The sequence below is a fragment of the Sinocyclocheilus grahami genome, unplaced genomic scaffold (genome assembly GCF_001515645.1).
Source record: "Sinocyclocheilus grahami isolate Dianchi unplaced genomic scaffold, SAMN03320097.WGS_v1.1 scaffold92.1, whole genome shotgun sequence".
NCBI classification, from domain to species: domain Eukaryota; kingdom Metazoa; phylum Chordata; class Actinopteri; order Cypriniformes; family Cyprinidae; genus Sinocyclocheilus; species Sinocyclocheilus grahami.
In genome coordinates, this window is record NW_015505271.1 from 1,989,892 (window position 1) to 2,008,849 (window position 18,958).

An 18,958-nucleotide genomic window follows, 5' to 3' on the forward strand; every position below is an offset into this window, starting at 1 on the left:
TCGTGTCCTCTTTCGGAAGACCAAACAAAGTAGTTTCACTTTCACAACGAAACACACGGTGTCACACATAGCGGCTAGAGTGAGCGGCGGCGGGTGGGCTTGAAAACGGCACAGCCGGCAGATTCGATGAAGGAGGCTTGCGGCAATCACATGTGACGACTCCGGGCTGGACTAGAGCGAAGTTGATGTATTTCCTCAGCGACCAGCACGGATCAGCGCTAGGCATGAAGAAACGGATATTGTCCTCTTTTGGAAGGCCAAACAAAGTAGTTTCGCTTTCACAACGAAACACACAGCGCCTTCAAGACATGGCGGCGGCAACAATACTACAGCAAGAATAAAAATTACGCGTTCTTTCTTTGCGTGAACATTTGGGAGGCGTTATGCAAATCTTCCCACATAGTGACGTAGATATGTGGGGGCGTGTTAGAACGAGCCGTTTTAGGTAGGTGTGGTTGACTCTTAACTTTTATAAAGAATATCTCTTTGGATTTGAGACTTTAGTCTTTGCAACTTTACAGATCTTCTTTATGCACCAAGAGCTTGTAACACTCCAAAGAGAAAGGAAAAATTTTAATCGCATCTTATGACCCCTTTAATTAAAAGTTTATTTATTTATTTTATTCTTTAAAAAAAAAAAGGCCCCTTGGAAGTTTGCTGAGGCCCCCTAGTGGTTGTCGGCACCTGTTTGAGATGCAGCAAATCAGTTATGAGATAAACATAGAATCAGAAAGAATAGAATAATCAGTGATTTATATTTCATAAAGTCCCGACTGCTACCTTGTGTTAAAAATAAGGTGGATTATTTGTCCATTTTGTCTGTTCTGTACCATATTTGTGCTACCTATATTGAACCCCATGGCAGATGATGTTAAGCATCTTAGTTGTAAGATTGCTCCTTAAAGGTTTCCCTGCTCATAATGACTATTAAAGATATGCAAATTTTTGAGAAGACGTTAACTTTTCCTTCTTATTTCTAGACTGTGAGGCCTCTTTCAAGGGCAGGTTTAAGTTGCGAGAGCACATGCGTAGCCACACACAGGAAAAGCTGGTGGCATGTCCGACCTGTGGAGGAATGTTCGCCAACAACACAAAGTTCTTTGACCACATTCGACGACAAACCTCGATTGAAGGTGAGGGCGTTGTGTTTGAGGTGGTACACATGCAGAAACAGCAATAACGGAATTTGAAAACCTTCAGTATTTAACTAATTTGAATTATTTTATTGAACATAACAAAAACATTTATTAGATTGATTAGCATGGCTCATTGCACCCATTTGTTTGTGTGCAAATGTGTCTGCAGGTCAAAGATTTCAATGTTCTCACTGCTCTAAACGTTTTGCCACTGAGAGGCTGCTGAGAGACCACATGAGGAACCATGGTATGGGTCTTTTTGTATGTCGAGTGTCATAGAGGTTGTACTTTGTTCTGCTGTATTGGACCTCACTGGCTTTTATTGCCTAATGATGTTCTTCTCTGTTCTCTGATCAAAGTCAACCATTATAAATGTCCACTGTGTGATATGACCTGTCCATCACCATCCTCGCTGAGAAACCATATCAAGTTTCGTCATTCCAACGAGAAGCCTTACAGCTGTGACTACTGCGAGTACAGGTGGGGTCACTTCATTACCACTGAGATGGTGAATCATAATCCCTGGATTTTTCTAATCTTTCCGTCTGCCATTTAAGACCTGTTTGTCAGAACATGATCTGTCAGTTTGTTTGTTTGTCTGGTTTTTCAGCTGTAAAAACCTGATAGACTTGCGGAAGCATTTAGACACACACAGCAGTGAGCCAGCATATCGATGTGACTTCGCTGATTGCGACTACTCCACCCGCTCCCTTTACTCAATCAAGAACCATTACAAACGTGTTCATGAGGTGAGCCAGGCAGAAAATGCCAGCCACATTCATATCTACATAGTATGACTTCAATATAAAATCACGAAACCACTTCTATTGTGTTCCACAGAATAAAGTCAGTCAAGTTTGGAAAGACATGTAGCAAATTATTTTATTTTATTTTTGGCCATGAATATGGCAATAAAAAGGAAGATAAGCAATCAATAATATATAAAATATAAGGACTAATGTTGTTTTACCAATTTTTAATTATTTCAAATGTAGAGAGAGACTTGTGTTTTATAGCCTGAAGTAAGAATTGTTTTAGTAGGAAGGACTCTTACAATGATAATGTCCAAGGTTTGATCTATAATAATGATCTATCTAATCTATAAATAATTAATGTGGGAACTTCTATAGATGTAACTTCTCTCATTCAGCCAGCACACATGATTAATGTATAAAATACAAAGGCAGAAAACATTGTGAGCAAACAAAATTAAATGAAATGTGCGTCAGAAAGTGAATACAATTCTACATCATTACATTTGCACTCATATTCAGCTCATAGCTTCAGAATAGCTAAAAATGTTTATTTGCTGTTTTGCATTTAGGGAGATTACACTCCTCGCTATAAGTGTCATGTGTGTGAGCAATGCTTCACCCGGGGGAACAACCTCACTGCCCACCTACGCAAGAAACATCAGTTCAAATGGCCTTCAGGACACCCGAGATTTAGGTATGAAGACTTCCTCCTTCCTTTTAGTCTGGTCTCCTTTTGCTTTTGATTTCAGAAAGTTCTTTCTAGTTTTGTCTGTAATAAACATTCGATGGTCTTTCTCTTATGGGGTGTTTGTCTCAGTTTAAGATTGTTTTTGTTGCTGATTTCCTCAACCTGTGAGTGATCCTGTTCAAAAATGTCTGGTCGGTGAGATTTTTATGGTTTTGAAAGAAGATTGTTAAAAAATAGTCAAAAGCAGTAATATGGTGAAATTTTATTGCAATTTAAAATAAATATTTTCAGTTTTTTTAATACAATTTAAAGTGTAATTTGTTCCTGTGATGGCAAAGCTGAATTTTCTACTTTTTCAACTTTAGTTAGTCTGAAATGTTGCTGTTTGAGCATAAAAATTATCTGCAAAGCTCAAAGTCCACTTCAAAAGGAGATATTTAATTTAACAGGAATCACTTTTCAAAAACTACAACAAACGACTCGTTTGGACTACAACGCATATTTTCCGGGATTTGTGATATCACAAATACCGACGAATGGGACGAGACCTGGTTGAGCTGCACTAGAGAAGGCAATGAGTGTTATCACTATGTCGGAGACACGCTAGCTTTCCCAAGGCAGACGAACTTAGAGTGGTTACAATCATCCAGGTTTAAATCACGCTCAAATTGATTTGATTTTGATGCAATATTTACACTGAAGCTCGCAGGTGGCTATGGTAAGGGGCATGACATTTCCCGACCAGGTGCTGAGTGCTGCCAATCACAACACACACTGGCCCAGCTAACCAATCACAGCACATTTCGTATTTCAGAAGGCGGGCCTTCATTTGATACAGGAACTATCCGAGCCGTTCATGCCAGACTGGGGAGATAATGTAATCATGTAAACTATGTGAAAAATAATGTGTTTTTCGAACAACCTAGTATAAGAGCCTGTTCAAGTACACCCACAAAACAAAATCAAGACTTTGTAAAAGAGCATAATAGGAACCCTTTAAAGAAATACTGTTGTAAAGAAAACTTAAAATGTAAAAAAAACAAACACATAATGCACCCAAACTTTTGAGTAGATTAACTATACATATAAATGCCATATTCATTTTGAGGTGGGTTTCCAGTGGACCGTAAACCTAACCCATCTAACTTGACTATGGTCTTTTTCACTGTACCAATCTCTTTCAGGTATAAAGAGCATGAAGATGGGTTCATGCGCCTGCAGCTGATCCGCTATGAGAGCGTGGAGCTAACAGAGCAGCTAATGCGGGAGCGGCAGGGAGAGGGGGACAGCAGTGAATCCAGCCAGCAGAACATCCAGCCCGGTGAAGAACTGGAGGAGTTGGTGCCCCTCGGCACCATGGGTGGAAATACAGAGGCAGGAATAAGAAAGGAGGGAGTGAATGACTATAGGACACAGGAAAATACAGAAAGTGTGTTCTTGGTGTTGACAGCCGGCACCTCCTCAGAAACAGACTCTACAAGGGAGGGGTCCGTAATGCATCAGCTACAAGACACTGCCCAACAGCTGGGCATGGAGGTGGTTTAACTGCATCTCTGATTACTGCAACGCCCTAAAACTGCTGTGTCAGACAATAAAAAGGTACATTAGGACATTCCAAATAACTCTGTGACAAAAAGTGCTATGATACTAACAGGGGACCAAAGCAGGAATAGAGTGTGTTTGAGGATGCTGTCGTCATCATCAAACCCCTTGAACACCGCACTGAACAGAACAGATGAAGCTGAATCACAGGTTAGCTCTGAGGATGATTGGTTAAATGAATAGTTCACTCAAAAAGGACCATTTTTGTTATAATTTACTCCATAAATGTCCCCATATTATTTTTGTTTGTCCCAAAACACAAAATGAAATGAGATGTCAAGCGGAGTGTGTGAGTTGCCTTTTTCCATTCAACAAAAATTAATGGTGATTTTTTTTGCACTAAGCTCCAAAATGGACAAAAACACTGAAAGTATGTTAAATGTAGCTCCTGTGACTTGTATGTTTTAAGTATTTATGTGATTTTTATTTTTCCCCTGTTTGGAGCTTAGAAAAGTAAGTCACTTTCCTTGTAGGGAAAACACGCGCGCACACATTTAAGATGTCTTATTTCTTGAAGGACACTGCAGGGTTGGAACCATAAGATTAAATTACGCCATTTTAATTTTGGACTAAACTATCCCTTTGAATTAGACTGTGTGTGTGAGAGAGAGAGTGAGAGCAACAAACGAGAGACAAGAGGGTAAGGGAGAACAGAAATGTATAATAAGATTAAATTACGCCATTTTAATTTTGGACTAAACTATCCCTTTGAATTAGACTGTGTGTGAGAGAGAGAGTGAGAGCAACAAACGAGAGACAAGAGGGTAAGGGAGAACAGAAATGTATCCTACTGAACAGTTTATGTAAAGGAAGATGGACAGATCTCTGTGGAGAACTCTTTACAGTGTATAGTTGTATACAGTGTGCTTCTGTTTTAAAGATTAATTGGAAGTGCTTCTGAACTTTAAACTGGCACCATTCCTCTTTAATTTATTTTTCAACTTCAGATCAGTTCTGTTGTCCAGAAAGGCCCATTCTGGTGGAAGCTTCCAGTTTCTACTGCTGTTCTATCATAGTTGTAGTTAAAATTAATTGTTCCTTTTTTTTTTAAGATATACCATTTCCTTAGGACTTTTATTTGCCATTGAGTCCTAATAATCTTAACTGAGATGGAAGAATTCATTTAAGGCAAACTGACTATACTAAATGACATAATTTTATTTTAAATAAACAATGGCAGTTATTTCAATAAATGTTTTGTCCTCTTTTTGTTCTTTTCTAATTAAAATATTTTGATTGTAAACAGAAATATTTTTTTTGCCATTCAAAGTAGTATTTTTTTTTCAGTTGTGCCATCAGAGGAATGAATTACATTTTAAAATATATTAAAATACTTTAAATTGTAATAGTATTTCACAATTTTACTGCTATCAAATAAATGCAGCCTTGGTGCGCGAGAGACTTCTTTTCAAAAATGTAAAAAAAAAAAAAAATCATCTTACCAATCCCAAACTTTTGATCATTAGTGTCTGTGTATATACTGTATATATTCCTCTGTGAGTGAAAAAATGAAAGCTTGTGTATTCAGGTACGGAGTGTGTTCTGGGGATAATCCACTTTGTTCTGTGATCCCGTGTGCTGTGTGACTGTAAGAACAGTACTTGTAAGTCCTGTTTGTTTGAATCTCTCAGGACAAGAGCCAGCAGGCAGGTTGTGCTGGGTTAGGCAGAAGTTTATGCTTCACTGCAGTAGTCAGAGGTCAGTGTTTGAGGAGCACTTTTCACAGATCCGTATCGTTACAGTAATTACAATCACTGCAGGTCTCAAGCACACTAGGAACTCTGCTTAGGGAAGCGAACCGGACAAGATGTGAGAAACATGAACTTTACAATCAGCACAACTGATATTTAAGCTAAACTGCAAATCAGACTTCCCATGGCTCTCTCCCTTTCTCTGTAATCTCTTTCTCTCTGCTCTGGTGATGTTAGCTGGTGTGTTAACAGAATTTAAGAGATTAGTTTGCGTTAACGGCTTAGTGTAAGCTAAGATGCAACACTTCCCCTTTCTTTCCATCTGTCTTCTGCAGGAAAACAGGTTCTTGAAAATAGCCTTTAAAGAATATAGTTCCTAATGCAAATTGTTTTTCTATATTATTCACATAATGACTTTTACGATACGAGACAACAGAACAAGGAAACGCTGATTAGAAAATGAGTGTGAGACGTTCAGAAGAAGAGAACTGAAGAGATATAAACAACTTGTGTTGTGGAGAAGAATTTCCACCATTAAAACAACATGAAACTAGGAAATCTTCTGCTGCTGTTTCTGGGGTCCTTGAATGTGGTGTTCACTCAAGTGCCTTTAACTGCATTTACTGAAAGAACAGCTGTGGAGGAAGATCTAGGAAGCGGCAAGAGAAGCATTTGATTCATTTATGAACTAACAGGATATCTAAACTAAGCATCAAGATTTATTTTACAAATTGACAAAATGTCGGAAATATTCTCTATTGAAAATTGGTAAAGGATGCATGAATTTGAGCACCGTAGACTGCATTATGTCTCTCAGGTCTGTTGGAGGTGGAACAGGAGGATGAACTGGAGGACACTTACTGGTCCGGGACAGCCCCCCTTTGTTTTGGAGGGTGTAAAGGCCGACTCAAGAGAGACAACTGTGGAGATTCAGACTGCTGAATCAATACCTCATACAAATCCTTCTGTAGAGGTACACCTGATCATCATCTTAAAGGGACAGTTCAATTTCAGTTCAGTTAATTTCTGTCACCATTTACTCACCCTTGTGTCATTCTAAACCTTTATGATTTACTTTATTTATTTATTTTTGTGTCCATGCAGTGGAATCCATTGTAACAAACAAAAAAATCTGTTACTTTGAGAGGTGTTAAAACCAAAATATTTACCAGCATTCTTCAAATATCTTCTTTTGTGTTCAGCAGAAGAAAGTAAGTTAGGTTTGAAACATGATTGAGTTTTCATTTTTGGGTGAACTATCCCTTTATTGTAATGTACTCCATTTTTGTTGCTATCACTATTTCCACAAAACCAAAGATCCAGCTATTGATTTGTGTGTGTGATGAATTGTTTCACATGTTGTTTTGTCTCATGTTTAATCTTTGGTCATTTTCTTTTCCCTAGTGAATTGTGGAAAGCCTGATGTGGACTTTAATGGGATGGTGTATGGGAGTGATTGGTGGGTGGGTTCTGTAGTGCGGTACGACTGCAGGCCAGGGTTCGTGTTGGCGGGAGATCCTGCCTGAGCCTGTCAGTCCAATGGGAAATGGACACCCAAACCATCGTTGTGGAGAAGAATTTCCACCATTAAAACAACATGAAACTAGGAAATCTTCTGCTGCTGTTTCTGGGGTCCTTGAATGTGGTGTTCACTCAAGTGCCTTTAACTGCATTTACTGAAAGAACAGCTGTGGAGGAAGATCTAGGAAGCGGCAAGAGAAGCATTTGATTCATTTATGAACTAACAGGATATCTAAACTAAGCATCAAGATTTATTTTACAAATTGACAAAATGTCGGAAATATTCTCTATTGAAAATTGGTAAAGGATGCATGAATTTGAGCACCGTAGACTGCATTATGTCTCTCAGGTCTGTTGGAGGTGGAACAGGAGGATGAACTGGAGGACACTTACTGGTCCGGGACAGCCCCCCTTTGTTTTGGAGGGTGTAAAGGCCGACTCAAGAGAGACAACTGTGGAGATTCAGACTGCTGCCGGTACTGTCAATACCTCATACAAATCCTTCTGTAGAGGTACACCTGATCATCATCTTAAAGGGACAGTTCACCCAAAAATGTAATTTCTGTCACCATTTACTCACCCTTGTGTCATTCTAAACCTTTATGATTTACTTTATTTATTTATTATTTACCAGCATTCTTCAAATATCTTCTTTTGTGTTCAGCAGAAGAAAGTAAGTTAGGTTTGAAACATGATTGAGTTTTCATTTTTGGGTGAACTATCCCTTTATTGTAATGTACTCCATTTTTGTTGCTATCACTATTTCCACAAAACCAAAGATCCAGCTATTGATTTGTGTGTGTGATGAATTGTTTCACATGTTGTTTTGTCTCATGTTTAATCTTTGGTCATTTTCTTTTCCCTAGTGAATTGTGGAAAGCCTGATGTGGACTTTAATGGGATGGTGTATGGGAGTGATTGGTGGGTGGGTTCTGTAGTGCGGTACGACTGCAGGCCAGGGTTCGTGTTGGTGGGAGATCCTGCCTGAGCCTGTCAGTCCAATGGGAAATGGACACCCAAACCATCCTGTCTCAGTAAATCCTGGTCTGGCTGGACGTTGTACACAAATTATGGAATTACCCAGAAAGTGCACACAAAACTGAGACCTAATCTGTCTTAATCTCATGTACTGTTTGTATAGTATATGAGAGACTGAACACAAACTAAAGTTGTTATAGTTAGTACTGTTACTTTGAGAGGTGCTAAAAATAATTCTTCAAAATTACCTCACACTGTAAGAAAAAAATCGATAGATAAATGGAAAAGGTACTGGACATTTTCTGTCAGGACTTTATCCATGAAGTGCAGGCATTTACTTTAATCCTAAAACACAACAAAATGCAATGTATACGTCAAAGGAAAGGGAAAACACCTGTGAAAAATCACTACAGATGCTTCTTTCGTATTAACACGTCCTGGTCTGGCTGGACGTTGTACACAAATTATGGAATTACCCAGAAAGTGCAACAGTAATCTCATGTACTGTTTGCATAGTAAATGAGAGACTGAACACAAACTAAAGTTGTTATAGTTAGTACTGTTACTTTGAGAGGTGCTAAAAATAATTCTTCAAAATTACCTCACACTGTAAGAAAAAAATTCATAGATAAATGGAAAAGGTACTGGACATTTTCTGTCAGGACTTTATCCATGAAGTGCAGGCATTTACTTTAATCCTAAAACACAACAAAATGCAATGCATACGTCAAAGGAAAGGGAAAACACCTGTGAAAAATCACTACAGATGCTTCTTTCGTATTAACACATAAGTACATTGTTCCCTATTTTTAAAGATTTTTCTTAGAGTGCATAGTCATTGTCCATAACATGAAAACATGAAATATCTAGTACTGATACATAATATTTTTAATAAAAAGTGCATACATGTATTAAGTTGATCAGCTTTTTAAAAAATATTTTTATATTATTAAAATATTTGACTTTAGGTCAAAGTCTGTCTTGGAGATTAAACAATAGTTATGGTCAGTTACATTTTACACCGAAGTGAATTTCATTGGCTATATTCAATATAAGTTAGGTACAATTCTGTCTCTCCTCCTGTATGTGACATTAGGAGTGTGTCATCGTGGCCGGGTTGAGATCAGTGAGAAGGACATTGACGGGACATGTTCGTCCACCTGTCCTGATGCTAAGACCTATGCTGTCCCTCTGAACCACAAATGCAGTCGAATTGAGAACTGCAGAACTAAAGAATCGGGCTGGAAGTGCTGGTTTACACGCTGCAACTACTGTGACTGCGACTGCTTCACTCCCTGCGGTAAGTTTTTATAGAGTCATTTAAATTGTGGCTAGTTAAAACAAGTGGCAAATACTGTAACTGCAGTAATGCAAACAGTATTTCAAAATCAGTGTTCTTGTTTGTTCCCTCAAGCTTCTACAGGATAGAAGACAGGGAATCTGTATTCATTTTCCTTTTCTACAAAAGCCTAAACGTTCGGAAATGTTTTTCCCTTATACTGTATGTGTATAGTAGTACAGAGATGAACTCATAATGTTGTTACCCTCTGAGCATAAGCCAGGTGAAGAGGGAGCTCTATGAGTGCTGAATATACAGTACTGGGAATGTACATTTGATTGTATCTAGTTAGTTAGTCACAATTGTGGAAAGATAAGAGACACATTTCAGTTCCATATGTGATTTTATTAGAACATTATGCTTCTGTAGATACAATGTAATTATTAGTTTATTCATTCACTTCATGATTGATACAAGATTAATGTAGTATAGTATTAATATAGTTGAATCAGAGTTCAGAATCAGAGGGGTCTCGTTTATAACCATACATGTGATAGTAGAAAACAAATCTCCTTTTAGTCCCAAGTGGTGAAATTCATGATGAAATTCTCCTTTTTCTTGGGTTGGTAGCAGCCGATTCCTGTTGAAGATTGAGGGGAAAAAAATCTTTTATATTTGTGTTGTAAATAAAGTGAAACCAAAAAAAAAAAAAAACGGTCTTGCTCCAATATATTTGCACACATACTGTGTGACATAAAGTGAGTGCTATATAATTAAACTGATGCACTTACCCACGTTCAGTCGGGTTATAGTGTTTCCTTTCTTTGACAGAAGCTCCCAGTATGTGTGGTTTTCAGTAGATCCAGCCAGTCCGTTCACACTCTGCAGATATATGCCATAGCTTTTGCTAATGGTGTATGTGAAGCTAATAGAAATACATGTAGCAAAATTAGCACAAAAAATAAAATTAGCACTACAACAGTTCCTTATAGTCCTGAACATTGTACAGTAGACTGTAGAGGTTTCCCCATAACCTATTAACCTACTATACTATGCTTGTAAAGTACATAAAACCAGAATAATTTGATAACGTTTAATGCCATACTTGAAGTTGTTGTTTCTGTCATGTAGTTGATTTAAGACCCCAAACATCGGCATTCCCACTGTCACAATAGGGGAGTAGGAGACGTTTGTGTTATTGAATTTATTAATGACCGTCACCTTAATGGGGATCTGTTCCTGCTTTCCTGTTAAGAAGATAAATTTTGTGCAAGAGTCTCAGAGAATCCTATAAATCATACTTCTCAAATGTTATTTGACCTCAAATGATTTCAATTCAATCATGTTTCTCCTCGTTTGAAACAGAAATCATGGCTTTATAGAGGAAAACTCACCCGAGTGGTCATCACGTCCCCCCAGTCCTGGGAAAGGCAGCAAAGCTGCAAAGCACAGAAGACTAATCGCTGTCAGAGCCATTCTACCAGTCTGCACAGTGTATCTGAATGTCTCTCACAACCACACACCCTATATTTATATTTATTTTTTTGCATTCCAAATTTTTAAGTCATATAATTTCTGGGAAAGTCATACCTTAAAAAGGAGTGGTCAGCCAAGAACATGAGGAAAGAACATCAAACAGATCTATGATCGTTACATTGATTCTTTGTTCTTGTCTTCCAAAAACGTATTCAGTCATCACATTACAGGAAAAAAGGAAGAGAATCTTCTTAGGATTGCTAATCGCAAAAGTACCAGGAAATAAATAAATAAATATAACAAAGAATGCACTGTTGCCAAAAAATATTTTTGAAGAAAAACATTCCACACTGTTTAAAAAAAAAGAAAAAAAAGCAACTATAGAAGCTCCCAGAGCCCGTGGTTTTCAGTAGATCCAGCCAGTCTGTTCATAATCTGCAGATATATGCTAAAGCTTTTGTTAATACTGTATATGAAACTAATAGAATTGAGCAGAATTAACACACACACAAATTAAAGGCTTGTACAATAGAATGACAACACAATCCTTGAGTCAGGGACTGTGTGTTCAGGTTTGACAGGTAGTAAAATTAATGCAGAAAATGACATTTCCAAAAAAAAAGAATATATAGGATTTTTTTCCCATATCTTAAAAAGGAGTGGTCAGCCAAGAAATGCAGGGAAACAAAGATTATGACAAACAAAGAAATATGGAATTTACTTAAAGCTCATGTGAAAGTCAAGCTAAACAGCAAATATGACATCCCATGGCTCACTCCCTAAACCTTGTCCATATTGACTAGTCAGATCTGACTGTAATAGCATCTCATCTCATCAGAGATTATAGAATAATTATAGTTACTTTAATTAATTGTCCTTGTCTTACACAAACATATTCAGTCATCACATTATAATTAGGTTTAAGTACTATACTATTATATGCTATGCTATACTATATTATACTATACTATCTCTTTTTCAATTTACAATGTATTTCACTTTGAATTTGATGAAATTTTAATAGATTTGAAAAATATGCATTTACTTGATTTTTAAATGTCTGTAAATGTTTTTTAAGCAACAAAAAAAAGAGGACGGCAATCTATTTAGGATTTTTTTTATTATTATTGCAAAAGCAATAAATTAAACAAATTAAACCTTAAATATAACAAAGTTATATTTAATGTGCATATTTTAGAGCTGGGAAAATCATTTCACTAGATTTTTACATTTTTTTGAAGACTATATTTAATTGTATGATGTTTTTTTTCTTGCCTGGAAATCACCATTTTAAAATCCCTAATATTTCAAGGTTTTCTATGGTTCTTTATAGCCAGTGAACTAATCCAAATATTGTAACATTAAAGTAGCATAATTTAAGTACACAGCTTCCTCAAGGTCACACATGTAAATAAATGTAAAAAAAGCCCCAGAAAAAAAACTGCAAAGTGAAAAGGACTAATTGTTGTCTGTCTATTTATCTATCTAAATCACTACAAACTCAGTCTACAAAAGCCCAGATATTCTGAAACATTGCTGTTTTTCCTGTTCTGTATTTAGTACAGAGATGAAGCTTTAAACTTGTTACTTGAGCATAAGCCAAGTGAAGAAATATGGAGCCAGATCGGCCTCAAAAATAATACATTTATAAAACAAAATTCATAAATGCACAGCACAATTTACATTTACAAAATCCGTTTTGTAAATTCAAAACACAATTCATAAATACAGAAGTAAAAGCATAATTATTTCCCCAAATAAGCAACAAAAAAAGGAGGACGGCAATCTATTTAGGATTTTTTTATTATTATTGCAAAAGCAATAAATTAAACAAATTAAACCTTAAATATAACAAAGTTATATTTAATGTGCATATTTTAGAGCTGGGGAAATCATTTCACTAGATTTTTACATTTTTTTGAAGACTATATTTAATTGTATGATGTTTTTTTTCTTGCCTGGAAATCACCATTTTAAAATCCCTAATATTTCAAGGTTTTCTATGGTTCTTTATAGCCAGTGAACTAATCCAAATATTGTAACATTAAAGTAGCATAATTTAAGTACACAGCTTCCTCAAGGTCACACATGTAAATAAATGTAAAAAAAAGCCCCAGAAAAAAAACTGCAAAGTGAAAAGGACTAATTGTTGTCTGTCTATTTATCTATCTAAATCACTACAAACTCAGTCTACAAAAGCCCAGATATTCTGAAACATTGCTGTTTTTCCTGTTCTGTATTTAGTACAGAGATGAAGCTTTAAACTTGTTACTTGAGCATAAGCCAAGTGAAGAAATATGGAGCCAGATCGGCCTCAAAAATAATACATTTATAAAACAAAATTCATAAATGCACAGCACAATTTACATTTACAAAATCCGATTTGTAAATTCAAAACACAATTCATAAATACAGAAGTAAAAGCATAATTATTTCCCCAAATTCTCTCACAAAAGCATAAATACATTTAAAATGTTTACACAAATATATCAAGTTCTTGAATTAATTTCCATCACACATTTATGAATGATGTTACATGTATTTATGGATCGTTGAATCTGCATTTGCAAATTGTCACACATGCGTGGACCGCTTTGAATTTATGTGCGGTATTTTTGAGACCTTCCTGGCAGGTTAAGATTCATAAATATCTTTTTTTTTTTTTGGAGGATGTTCCGTCCAGCCAATCGCGGGGAGCTTTTAATCCACCAATCAAAACACTCTTTACTGAACAGACTCAAGAAGCTCAACGCTGCGCTTGTACTGTGCATTGTTTCTATGATCGGGTCCTTGATGTAAAGAATTTTAAAGGGTGCTCTTTTTTTTTTTTTAGCACCTGATTACAATTTCTACAAAATCCCATTATGATTTATATCGTTCGCACAAAATACAGCTACCCGGTTTGCCTGCTGTCTTATACACCAAAGTTGCACATACCCTGTTTATTCAGATCAATCTGTAATGTTATCAAATAAGTGTTAATTGTTCAGATATTTCATTTAATAACATTTATGTAATGTGTTCTGTTGTTGTTATTAGTAGTAGTAGGCTATCAGATTCGCAATAACTTTTGATCAGGCATTAAAAACAGCTATCACCACCGAAGGGAGATTTCGAACACGCACAGCGGAGAGATTTAGCATGGAGGATGAAAACCACACTCAACGAGTGAGTAAAGTCATTTTTTTATCTGATGGCATTTTCTTATGATTATAGCTGGTCGCAATGGTAACTTTAGAACCCACTGACTACAAATCGTATTTAAAATTATGCAATAGTTTAGCATCGAAATCGTTGTTTTACTGATTGTTTATCGCCCATTCATCCTGTGATTACTAAAGTGTTCCTACAAACACCAGACTCCTCAAGAAAGTCCACATGCAGTCACGACTGAGCTTTGCCAAAACACACCTTGAAGATTCTGAGGCAGATGAGACTAAAATTGTATTATTTGGTCTCAACACCAAACGATATGTCTGGTGGAAATCCAATACAGCTCACCATCAAAGAGAAGAAGGTTTATCTTCCAACATGACAATGACCCAAAGCACACAGCAAAACTGACCACACAGTGGTTCAAGAGAAAAAGATGAATGTCCTTGCATGGCCTAGTCAGAGCCCAGACTTAAACCCCATTGAAAATCTGTGGAATGACTTGAAGACTGCAGTCCACAAACTCTCACCATCAAATTGAACTGAACTTGAGCAGTTCTGCAGAGAAGAGTGGGCAAATATTGCAAAGTCTAGCTGTGCAAAGTTAGTCGAGACAAAGACATATCCCAACAGACTAAAGGTTGTAATTAAAGTAAAAGGTGGTTCAACAAAATACTGACACATTCTTTTCTATACCTACTCTATTCTATTTGTTTGACTCCAGTTAGTTAGTATTGTTAAAAGATCAGGGAGGCTTTTCAGTTTCATCAGCATAAGTTTATTAGAGTATTATACTGAGAACACAATGAAATTACGAGTTTATTAATTCAGTTAAATTGTGTGTTGATTCCAATATGTGGTTTTAATTCGGCAGTAATATTTAGAATAACTTAATACAACTGATGTTTAGAAAAAAAATATCTATTTTTTGGCCTAAGTGGTGAACCTCAGGATCATATTCTCGTCTCTCTGGGGTTGGTAGCAGCCAATTCCTGCAAAACATTGAGACATTCCAGAATCCAGAGTATAAATAATCTATATTTAAAAGGAAGCTATTTGTATTTTGTGCATTTGAAAACTATTTTGATTTAATTATTTTGTGTTATAAATTAAGTCAAGATTAAGCCAAATTTCCTTTCCTGCACCACAACAATAAAATAATGTTATATGATTATCTTCATTCACGTACCCACTTCCAGTCGGGTTATAACTCCTGCTTTCTCAGACAGAAGCTCCCAGTATGTCTGATCCTTATCAGATCCAGCCAATCCGTTCACACTCTCCAGATATATGCCAAAGGTTTTATGAATAGTGTATGTGAATCTATTGTTGTATCAAAAATGAAGAATTAATCAGAATTAGCACAAAAATTCTGTTCACAGTCTGCTTTCGAAATATTGTGTTAGCCCTAAGCCTTTACAATGAACTGACAAGACAACTGTTGAGTCAGGTATGACTGGAAAAACATCTCAGGCTTATCACAGATAGGCCCCATTTCCCCATAATCGTATTCAGTCATTACAGAAGTGCTTTTGATTAAGTATTCAGTTATAGTATAGTCAGTCATCACAAGTAAGTTAATCACAACCAAAGTTAATCAGGTATACTCTTCTATACTACAATCACATTACTGCATGTGAAGTGTACTAAACAAGTAAATTCAGTAAAAGTTTGTGGAGTACTTGAAACCGTCGTTGGTGTCCTGCAGTTGATTTAAGACACCAAACATCAGCCCTTCCTCTACCACAGTGGTGGAGTAGGAGATCTGCTCATTAGTTAATTCATTAATGACAGTCACTCTAACGGGTACCTGTTCCAGCTGGCCTATTCTCGAGAGAGAGAGAGAGAGAGAGAGAGCGAGAGAGAGAGAACAGCATTATTTAGTTCAAATACATGCTGTAGTAATTTAGAGCATTAATAAATGTAATAACAAATAATGAGGTAATCTGTGATTAATTAACTTTTTGGTCTTTACTCGGTTTCTGTGGATAAGTGTTTTCATAAAAGCTAACATAAGTATAATAAAATTAATACTTTTTCATACCTAGACCTGCAAGGAATTAAACTCAATCCTCACCTGAGCCTGCAGGCAGCCCCAGTCCTGGAAACGGCAGCAAAGCTACAAAGCACAGAAGACTAATTGCTGTCAGAGCCATTCTACCAGTCTGCCCAGTGTATCTGAATGTCTCTCACAACCACACACTCTATTTATATTCTGGGTTTTCTTTGCATGCCAAATAGTAGATAATAAATTATTAGTTTTATGGAGCGGCCTTATCTCTTACCTTAGAAAGGTGTGGTCTGCTGAAGAATTTTTGCCATGGATTAATTGATGTTTGTTTCTGAGAAATATTGAGTACAAACTCTGATAACATTGAAAGTAGAGAAGTAATTATTTGGCAAGGACCCAGTGACCATATTTTGTCTTGTATGTTGTAAGATATGACATGTCAAATATGCTGTAGAGGGTGAGGACTATGTGGTTATGTTATCATTTACCACTGACCTCTCTTACCTCTTAAAAGTTAGTGTACTTTTCATTAATAAACATTAATTATTAACCATCACAAAATAACCTGACCACAGTTTCTTCATCTCCAGTGATGTGCAGGCGCTATCTTAAAGTATCTTGTGAGGAAGAAAGTCTCTGAGCAGTTATTCTCTTTATGTAATTATTTTATTTAATAATTTCTTAACCTGCCCAGATTATTTCATTACCGTTTAAAGATTGATTTGTAGATTATGTAAATGTCAGAATTCCTCCATCCATTAATATCTGTCTGTCTATCTATCTATCTATCTATCTATCTATCTATCTATCTATCTATCTATCTATCTATCTATCTATCTATCTAATCTGTCTGTCTGTCTGTCTGTCTGTCTGTCTGTCTGTCTGTCTAGACATCTATCTGTCTGTCTGTCTTATAAATGATATATTCTGTCTGTCTGTTTATCTATCTGTATATCTTAATTTATCTTGTCATATTATATTAAATTTAGCAGGACAATAAATGTATTTTTGCTGTAAAATATTGTAAGAATGTTTTTAGAAGTAAAAACTTTTCAATGTGTGGGCTATCTGTCTGTCTCTTTACATCCACATGAAGCTGTATTTCCCCTTTCAGCAAAAGATCATTTAAAAGATTCTTCAAAGCAATCACACATGCTGCAAGGTAAGCATTATTTCCCTCTCCATCCCCAACATAAGATTAGCCTAACGTAGAAACATTGAATATGATATTGAGCGAATCATAACAGCAACCGTATGTGTACTCGCCATGGATGATGTAGGGCGTCGTTTGAACGCGAGTTACCCCGTTGGTTTCACCGAGAATAACCCGAGCACTGCAGCATCAGCACCAGCAGCAGCCGATGCGCAGGTGCCGCCTTTAAAGAGACAGCGCGCTCAATTCTCCCGTGCTGCTGGTTAGGCTGTAATTTCCCTTTGTTTTTCGTCTCCATCATCTCCATCCCCACCCGTGCCTTTGCCCCCCCCCCCCCCAAAGCAATCTCATAGACAAGGGGTTCTAAAAATAGATGTTTCATACGTTTCCATCCTTCTGCCCCACTAAAATAAGAAAACAGCCCTGTTGCTGTAAATCGCGAAAGCAGACTAGTACGCACTAGACTAGTGACTTTTCTCTTGGATCATGGGAAAGTTGAGATCCGCACCTGTCTGGTTAACATAAGATGGCACCAGGCCAGTCCTGCTCTCACTTTCCTGCAGAGGGGTTTGTAATGTAATCCACCACACAACATCAGCCCAGTAAGCCGTGGCTTGTGCGTCTGCCATCACAAATAAACAACACATTTTTAGCCTTAGAAGAACAATTGAAAAAAAGTGGCACTGGGATGAATAAAATGCCTGGACTTCCGCACTGCAAAAAAATATCAGTAAAGCAATTAATTAATATCGGTTACAGTTAGTGACATTGTTACACAAGGTAAAAAAGCCTATATTATTAAGAAAATTATATTTACATTTCATTTTAAAATACTGTAAGAGTAAAAAGAAGGCCTATGAATATTATGTACAGAAAATAGCCTATTCATCGAGATAATGCGTATAGCCTACTTTATAGCTAATAACCAAGACTTGCCTGGACTTCCGCACTGCAAAAAATATCAGTAAAGCAATTAATTAATATCGGTTACAGTTAGTGACATTGTTACACAAGGTAAAAAAGCCTATATTATTAAGAAAATTATATTTACATTTCATTGTAAAATACTGTAAGAGTAAAAAGAAGGCCTATGAATATTATTTACAGAAAATAGCCTATTCATCGAGATAATGCGTATAGCCTACTTTATAGCTAATAACCAAGACTACAAGTAGTTAGAGATTTCAATATTGTCGTAATATTAGGCCTATATATACTCATACAGTTATCAGCGCAGATTATGCCGAAATGTCGCCTGACACCATCATTGTATTTTTTTCGTGACATTTTTAGCAACAGCTGCCAGAATTAACCATAAATGTACCCAGAACAAATTAACAGTGCAGAATCTTGCTGTTATTTTTAAAATGTAACCCCCCCCCACCCCCACCCCCCAAACACAAGCAAAGTATCATAACGTAAGTAACCAAATCACTGCTACATTAATCGTCCTCCAGTGTGTAACATGGGCTTATTTCGGACGAGAGCTGTTACGCCCAGTACCACACACCGCCA

The 18,958-nt window shown here is 36.6% G+C and overlaps 1 protein-coding gene and 1 long non-coding RNA gene across 5 annotated transcripts in view; both read left to right on the plus strand.

The window, feature by feature from the left end:
- Window positions 1–4,830, plus strand: part of LOC107587349 (histone H4 transcription factor) — a 12,200-nt gene extending 7,370 nt beyond the window's left edge. For all 4 annotated transcript variants that reach the window (XM_016275101.1, XM_016275104.1, XM_016275103.1 and 1 more), the window contains exons 5-10: window positions 981–1,133; window positions 1,306–1,383; window positions 1,496–1,616; window positions 1,747–1,885; window positions 2,461–2,585; window positions 3,764–4,830. In XM_016275101.1, coding sequence (XP_016130587.1) covers window positions 981–1,133; window positions 1,306–1,383; window positions 1,496–1,616; window positions 1,747–1,885; window positions 2,461–2,585; window positions 3,764–4,124 — 977 coding nt within the window. In that variant the 3' untranslated portion in view covers window positions 4,125–4,830. The remainder of the gene's footprint in view (window positions 1–980; window positions 1,134–1,305; window positions 1,384–1,495; window positions 1,617–1,746; window positions 1,886–2,460; window positions 2,586–3,763) is intronic.
- Window positions 4,831–8,263: 3,433 nt separating this feature from the next.
- Window positions 8,264–11,092, plus strand: LOC107587474 (uncharacterized). Its single transcript, XR_001609479.1, has 3 exons — window positions 8,264–8,427; window positions 9,468–9,671; window positions 11,016–11,092. It is a non-coding gene; the product is annotated as an uncharacterized lncRNA (long non-coding RNA).
- Window positions 11,093–18,958: the final 7,866 nt, after the last annotated feature.